The sequence below is a fragment of the Mandrillus leucophaeus genome, unplaced genomic scaffold (genome assembly GCF_000951045.1).
Source record: "Mandrillus leucophaeus isolate KB7577 unplaced genomic scaffold, Mleu.le_1.0 Scaffold182, whole genome shotgun sequence".
NCBI classification, from domain to species: Eukaryota; Metazoa; Chordata; class Mammalia; order Primates; family Cercopithecidae; genus Mandrillus; species Mandrillus leucophaeus.
Genome location: NW_012101832.1, coordinates 1,239,484 through 1,247,518, shown reverse-complemented (window position 1 = coordinate 1,247,518; position 8,035 = coordinate 1,239,484). Strand labels below are relative to the sequence as shown.

The 8,035-nt window shown below is 45.0% G+C and overlaps 1 protein-coding gene across 2 annotated transcripts in view; it reads right to left on the bottom strand.

Moving 5' to 3' along the window:
* The window catches only part of TRIT1 (tRNA isopentenyltransferase 1), a 48,212-nt gene extending 46,383 nt beyond the window's left edge, over positions 1 to 1,829 (bottom strand). For both annotated transcript variants that reach the window (XM_011977666.1, XM_011977667.1), the window contains exon 1: positions 1,647 to 1,829. In XM_011977666.1, the coding sequence (XP_011833056.1) occupies positions 1,647 to 1,820 (174 nt within the window). In that variant the 5' untranslated portion in view covers positions 1,821 to 1,829. The remainder of the gene's footprint in view (positions 1 to 1,646) is intronic.
* Between the last annotated feature and the right edge of the window lie 6,206 nt (positions 1,830 to 8,035).

Genomic DNA, 8,035 nt, shown 5'->3' with positions numbered 1-8,035 from the left:
GATCTCCTGACCTCGTGATCCGCCCGTCTCATGTTTTCCTTTAATAAGTCTTTTCTTCTTTCTTACCTATCGCAACTTGACCTATTTTTCAAGCCCTTTTTCAGAGAGCTTTCTGTACTAAGCCAGTCTTCAATGATTTCTCCTGTCTCAGTAATTCTATAATACTTGTCATAAAATCTAGCATTTGTAGCCTCTCTCCTCCCAACATCTTGCAAATCCATTAAAATATTTGTCCAAACATTTATTAGCTCTGCCTTGTTTTATGTTAAGCTGGACTAAAACTCAAGGGCAGAAATTACGATTTTGTCTCTTCAGTAGGGCCTTGCAGAAAATAGCAACTACTGTATTTTTAGCTCTTATTATGTGCCATATATTGTATTAAGTACTGCACATACTTTATCTCATTTAATCGTCACAATAATGTTATGTTATTGATATTATTATTCCTACTTTACAGAAGAAGAAACAAAGGCATGAAGAGGTTAGGCTATAGTTGCATATCCTGGAAAAGACAGCTGGGATTTGAGGTAAATTGTCTTCTGAAGCTGGCACAAAGTGGACTGCAAACAAATTATTTGTTGAATTATCCAATCGTTTCATGTGTGCTGATGGTCTTGTCATGCCAAATAAACTAATGAAAGCAGAAACTATGCCCATAGGCTTCTGGGTGAATTGGGGAAAGGAACTGCCCTTCTTTGCTGAATACTCATCAGGTGCTATGTTCAGTGCCAGGTTATTTCATGCTCAACATCTCGTTTACTCTGTGAAGACTCATAACTGTAAATTCTCTTCAACAAACAGCTGCTGTAGTTCCTCCATCAGAGATTTACCCAAAATGTCACCCACTACCCACTCTTAATGGAGCAAAATGCTCCCACATGTGATGTACACCCCTTCTGGGCCTCCCAGTTCAAAGAGGACAAAGCCCCTTCAACTTTAAATCAGCCAGCATGATTTAAAACCTCCGCTTAAAAACCCATTTACCACGAGTCTGACCTTACTCCGGACAGGGACTCTGTTCTTCGTTCTAACGCTCATGATCCCATTTATTAAGCACTATAACCTTGTGCGGTAGGTGACATTTTCCTCACTTCACAGTTACATAAAATAACGTCCATATAAACGACATTGTTGATCCGAAGTCACATGGCCAATGGCAGATTCAGGACTAGAATCCAGGTCTCCTGACTGTCAACCCTATTCCACTCCCCCAGCAGACACTATAGGTGGTATCCAATTTATCCTGATCTCGCTGGGTTAGGGTTAGAGTTAGAGTTATAACAAAAGCTCTGGAATCATTTTTATTCAAAAAATATTTACTGGATACCTATATGTCGACCTTGTACTTACTCGCTATGTGACATGGAAAAAGTCGTTTCACCTTCCTAAGCCCCTATTCCCTTCTCCATAAAACGAGATCACAGTATCTACCAAACAGTAACGTCGTGAGCAGTTAATGAGACGATGATAAGGGAAACCTCTGGCACTGTGTCTGGCATGCGGCGGGCGCTTAGTAAGTATGGGCTCCCTTTACCTACTCCCTCCGCCCCTACAAGCCTCGGGGTTCACCCTTTAAGACCTTTGCCACAGGGTGTCCACGCGGCCTCCGGGGTTCCCAGGCGCCCGGGCCAGCCGCACTGCCATACCTGCATGGAGTCAGCGCTGACGATCTCACCGCCGAGCCGTTGGCCTAGCTGCAACGCCAGCGTGGATTTGCCGGTGCCTGTGGCCCCGAGAATCACTACAAGAGGTAGGGTCCGTTGCAGGCCCCGGAGCCCACGGCCCACAGGAACTGCTCGTGCAGCCGCCACGGACGACATCTTGTGGCAGTCTGCGCTTGCGCCGGAGCAGCTGTCCCCATAGCAACCGTCTGTGCGCCTGCGCGGATCTCAGGCTTTGTAGCTAGGTTGCTTAGGGAGGAGGGAGCGGCAGGACCCAGGCGACATGACTGCAGTCAACTAGCTGGTGTCAGAACCTCAACTACCTGCCGTCTTTTTTGTTGTTGTTGTTTGTTCTTTTTTGGAGACAGGGTCTCCCTCTGTCACCCAGGCTGGAGTGCAGTGGCGCGATCTCGGCTCACTGCAACCTCCGCCTTCTGGGTTCAAGCGATTCTCCTGCCTCAGCCTCCCGAGTAGCTGGGACTACAGGCGCCCGCCACCATGCCCGGCTAATTTTTTGTATTTTAGTAGAGACGAGGTTTCACCATGTTGCCCAGGGTGGTCTCGAACTCCTGAGCTCAGGCAGTCCACCTGCCTCGGCCTCCCAGAGTGCTGGGATTACAGGCGTGCACCACCGCGCCGGGCCACCTGCCATCTTGAATAGTAGATGGCAACCCTATCTAAATAGATCCGTCCCTATTATTCTTTCACAGCACTCAAGTTATTTTTTATCATAGTGCTTATTACAATATAAAATTATAAATAAGTCTCTTGTTTTTTTGTCTTACTTACTGGGATAAATTCTGCCTAGATCATTGCTGTATCTCCAGTGCCTAGCACAGTACCTGGTACCGAAGAGACATCCAATACTTGTTAAATGAAGAGGAGAATGACTTGCCGGTCAGAGGTGGCATTCTCCAGAATGAGGTCTGCCCAGTTCTCAGGCCAGGGCAGCCGCTCTAATATTTTCATCCCGTAATCCAACCTCATACTCAATCACAAAGCAAACCTTTGGCCCGGCACAGTGGCTCACGCTTGTAATCCCAGCATATTGGGAGGCCGAGGCTGAGGTTAGATGTTCAAGACCAGCCTGACCAACATGGTGAAACCCCGTCTCTACCAAAAATAAAAAAATTAGCCGGGCGTGGTGGCGCATGCCTTTAATCCCAGCTACTTGGGAGGTTGAGGCACGAGAACCTGGGAAGTGGAGGTTGCAGTGAGCCGAGATCGCACCGTTGCACTGCAACCTGGGCAACAAGAGCAGAATTCCGTCCCAAAAAACAAAGAAACAAAACAAAACAAAAAAAACAGAAAGCAAACCTTTTCATCTCCTTGGCCAAAGAATGCAACAGATGGGGTGAGAACAGAGAAAAACAAGCAAGTAAACTACAATCCGCAAAATAGGAAAGGGAAAAGGAAGTCTGGTAGAAAGGATTAAAGTTGACTGGGAACCGTGGCTCAGCCTGTAATCCCAGCACTTTGGGAGGCTGACGCAGGTGGATGACCTGAGGTCAGGAGTTTGAGACCAGCCTGAACAACCTGGTGAAACCCTGTCTCTACTAAAAATACAAAATTAGCCAGGCATGGTGGTGCACACTTGTAATCCCAGCTACTTGGGAGGCTGAGACCGGAGAATTGCTTGAACTGGGAGGCGTAAGGTGCAGTGAGCCAAGATCGCCTCATTGCACTCTAGCCTGGGCAACAAGAGCTAAACTCCTTCTCAAATAAATAAATAAATAGCCAGGCACGGTGGATCACCCCTGTAATCCCAGCACTTTGGAAGGCCAAGGCGTGCTGATCACAAGGTCAGGAGTTCAAGACCAACCTGGCCAACATGGTGAAACCTCCATCTCTACTAAAAATACAAAAATTAGCAGGGCATGGTGGTGTGTGCCTGTAATCCCAGCTATGGGGGAGGTAGGAGAACCGCTTGAAACAGGAAGGAGGAGGTCGCAGTAAGTCAAGATCAGCCACTGCACTCCAGCCTGGGCGACAGAGCAAGACTCAGTCTCAAAAAAAAAGGAAGGATTAAAGTCGTAGCAACCCTGAGGTTAAAATAGAGGTGGAAAAAATTAGGACCAGACAGGAGCAGAATTCCAGAGACCACAGCAGTTTAAGAAAGGCCTTTGGGGTCATATAGAGCTGGGTTCAAATCCCAGCTCTGCCATTTATCAGCTCTGTGAACTTCATTAACTTCACCTCTTTTTTTTTTTGAGACAGGATCTTGCTCTGTTGCCCAGGCTTCAGTGCAGTGGTGCAATCAATCACAGCTCACTGCAGTCTTGACCTCCTGAGCTCAAACAATCCTCCCACCTCAGCACCCCATCACCCCACCCCAGTTGGTACTGCACGCCCACTATTTTTTTTTTCTTTTTGAGAGATGAGGTCTTGCAAGTTGCCCAGGCTGGTGACCGCCTCCCTCAAGTGATCCTCCTGCCTGGGCCTCCTAAACTGCTGGGATTATAGGAGTGAACCAGCACTTCTGGTCTAACTTTACCTCTTAACCTCAGTGTTCTTATCTTTAAATTCCTCTCAAGATTGCCATGAGGAGAAAATGAAGTAATGTCTGAAAAGTGCCTGCTACAATGCCCTGGCACATATCACCCACCATTTGTTGAACACTTTGTATTATTAAAATAGTAACACCCCATCGGCCTCTCTAAAGAGGTAAAAGAAGCAGCCTACGGGCATAGAAATGTTCAGTAATGTGTAAAGGTGCCTAAATACCTATTCTACTAACCCCTTGTTAGCCAATTTAAGAGTTCTAATTGCTTTTTCACTGAGATTGGCTCTAACTCTCAGGTCATATCACCAGGATCCCCTGGGCCAAAGAATGACCCCTGCAAGTTTCAAGCCCTTGACAGGCCTGCTGGAATGACTGCTAATACATTTCTCAATCACTTGAATCCCCATTGGCATAATGACCACTCTCGCAGACCCAGCCTAAACCTTGTTGCCACATATATCGTTTGGAGAATACCAGTTTCCAGTTATGGGTCCCCTGTCCCTCCTTTTCTCAATCCAGCCTGCTTTGATCAAAAGTCCTGTTCTCTCCAATGTGTGGTACCCGCCTAGGGCTGGGTTTAAAATGGAGATGCATGGCCACATATTGGCAGACACTCTCACATGATGGTTGTTAACTGTAGAACCTTTGCCTAGAGACTTTCAGAGGGTACAGTTACCATGACAACCACCAGAAAGATGGCAGGCCAGAGAAATGATGCAATTAAAGGAAAAGGGAGGCTGATTTCATGATGACAATCTGACCATGACAGAGTATGCTCACTCACAGATGGGATAGCACTGTCCAAGTCATGACCAGGTGACTATTACTAGAAAGAGAAAAAAAGATGGAGGTGGAATTTACCACCAAGAGACCAGAAGATGAAGAGACTCGTTACCAAGGCAACTAGGGAGAAAGGAATGGAAAAATGGAGCTTCACCATAGCAGCAGAAAATTGCTTCTAGCCAAGCAACACAGGACTGTTGCTATAGAAACAAGGAGAACAGGGATCCTATAGACCATGGGGAGAATTATCACTGAAATGCTGAGCAGGAAAGACTCCTAAATCAGAATGGAGCCTGTGGTCCAAAACAAATGAGGAGAAGTGAAAAAAAAAAAAGTACCATTTCCATTCATCGTAATTCTATTAGTCCTACCAAAAGAGAATGAGAACATATTTTTAAAAATACCTTAGGCTATTTTATTTGTAGCTTTGTTTGTCTCCCTAGTGATCTTCTGAACTCTAAATTATACTAAAAATAGGTCCTGAAAGATATTCTGTAACTTGAAATCCTAATTGGAGACATTAAGTTCAAGGGAAAATTGGGAAATTGAAGTCTATGACCAAGAGATAATAAGTATTTCTTTTAAAAACTACATAAAACCCTCTAATGGGAAGCTTTGCAGGGTGAAAAAGAGACAAAAGAAGGCAATAGGGAGTCAGGGAAGCTAGTTGTACTCATGCCTAGGTATTGGCTCTGACTCCCCTCCCCTTTCTGTGAGGCCAGAGGGGAAGTAGCTCACTGTGTTCTGGAAGGGAGGCTCAAAAAGAAAGAGTCTCTCACTTAAAATGTATGTGTATGTCTAGAGGTGATGGATGCAGAATCCCATCTCCAACATGCTCCACGCATTACAGATTATTATGGGCAAAGAAATCTGGTTTTAAAGGCAAACGTGCCAGGATAAGTTCAGTCTGGAAGAGCATATCTAAAATGCAGAAATGAGGTACCAGGGATACTCTAATTACTTGGAGAGTAGTAATTCCTTGCCTGCCCTACAGAAAGCCCACAGTCAGTCATTTAATTCTCACCCCCACTATGTGTGAGTTATACCCCAAGGGCAGACATAGAGTTAGGATTTCTGCACCTACCTCACCTTCTTTAGGAGATTGAGAGCAATGTATAGGGTGGGATGGGCACAGAAAGATGGCAGAAAAGGAGAACGTGGGGGGTGCAAAAAGATAGGGAGGAAAATCTCAGTGATGACCCGTGAGTGTTTATTCAGTAGTATTTCCTATCCTCTGTATACTTTAAATAACTCATTCAAAATCTTTTAAGAAAGAAAGAAATATACAGGCAGAAGGCAAAAGATAAAGCCATTAGAGTAAAAGGGCCATTTAAAGCAGATCATCCAAAAGGTTCCAGATGGAATTTTAGAGGATGTGCTGACATTTAGGACACAAAAAGGAACATGTTGTGGGAGGCCTGAAGCATCTATCTCCAAGGTGAGGAAGAAAGTTGGGTCAAAGACAAACACTAGTTTTTTAAAAATTTATTTATAAAAGTTTATAATAGAGATGAGGTTTTGCCATGTTGGCCAGGCTGGTCTCGAACTCCTGGCCTCAACTAATCTGCCCACCTCAGACTCACAAAGAGCTAGGATTACAGGCGTGAGCCACGGCACCCGGCCAACATTAGCTTTTTGATACAACCTAAGATGTTTTTGTTTTTTTTTTTTTTTTTGCAGCCCAATCTTCATGCTAATTATCTACCCCCCCAAAAAATATTTCCTGTGGGAGATATTTTATGATGAATGTGGTTCCTATATTAGATTCCTAGGCCTGTCATAAATTACTACAAACTGGGTGGCTTAAAACAAGGGAAATTGGCAGGGCATGGTGGCTCACCCCTGTATTTCCAGTACTTTGAGAGGCCAAGGTGGGAGGCCAGGAATTCGGTACCAGCCTGGCCAACATAGTGAAACCCTATCTCTACTAAAAATACAAAAATTAGCCGGGCATGATGGTGCACTCCTATAACCCCATCTCTACTAAAAATACAAAAATTAGCCGGGCATGATGGTGCACTCCTATAACCCCATCTACTCAGTCAGGGGCAGGGATGAGGCACGAGAATCGCTTGAACCCAGGAGGCAGAGGTTGCAGTGAGCAGAGACTGTACCACTGTACTCCAGCCTGGGCAACAGGCTGTATTTTTTGTTTTTTGTTTCTTTTAATCTCAAAAAAGCAAAACCAAAAACAAACCAGAAAAAAAAAAACACCAAGGGAAATTAATTTTCTTGTGGTTCTGGAGTCTAGAAGTCTGAAATCAAGGTGTCCACAGGGCCATGCCCCTGTGCTTCCCTTTAGGGAAGAATCCCTCCCTTCTTCCTGTAGCTTCTGGTGGTTGCCAGCAATCTTTCATTGTTCTCTGGTTTGTGGCAGCATAACCCCAGTCTCTACCTTTGTCTTACCATGGACGTTTTCCCTCTATGTGTGTCTGTGTTCAAATTTCCCTCTTCTTGGTACATCACTGACTGAATTTGGGCACATCCTAATCTAGTATGACCTCATCTAACCTGATTACATCTGCAAAGACCCTATTTCTGAATAAGGTCACCTTCACAGTTCTGCAAGGACATGAATTTTGGTGGTGGGGAGGGGATGACAATATTGCCATCCCCTAGTACAGTGCCTATGAGTAATCACAATATCTTACATTGAGTCAGTGAATTGCTATTTACATTACTATTTCCATTGGCTATTGGCCAATTTGAATTTGAATTTTGGGGAGCATCAGAATTGCTCAAAGCAAGTGCGAAGAAGAAGAGGGTAGAGCTCACTTTGTTACAGGGTTTGTGTTATACCTAAAGTTAAGTTGTAGGGTTTGCTCCAGAGCACCCCAGAATATTCTTAGAGGGGGCTTACTTCTAGCCTGTGCAGCCCTCTAAGACAGCCTGCAACCCAACAGAGGATCCCTGAAGGCTGCAAAATCAGGGTGGGGGAGGTGCAAAAGGGAAAAAAGCATCAGACATCCTTTCCAGTTCTAATCTCATTGCTCTTTCAAGCTCTCTCCTTTACTTCCCAGGCCCCTTCTCTTTCCCTTAGCTTGGCATCCTGGGCCTTAATCATCTGTGTATCCTTTTTTTTTTTTTT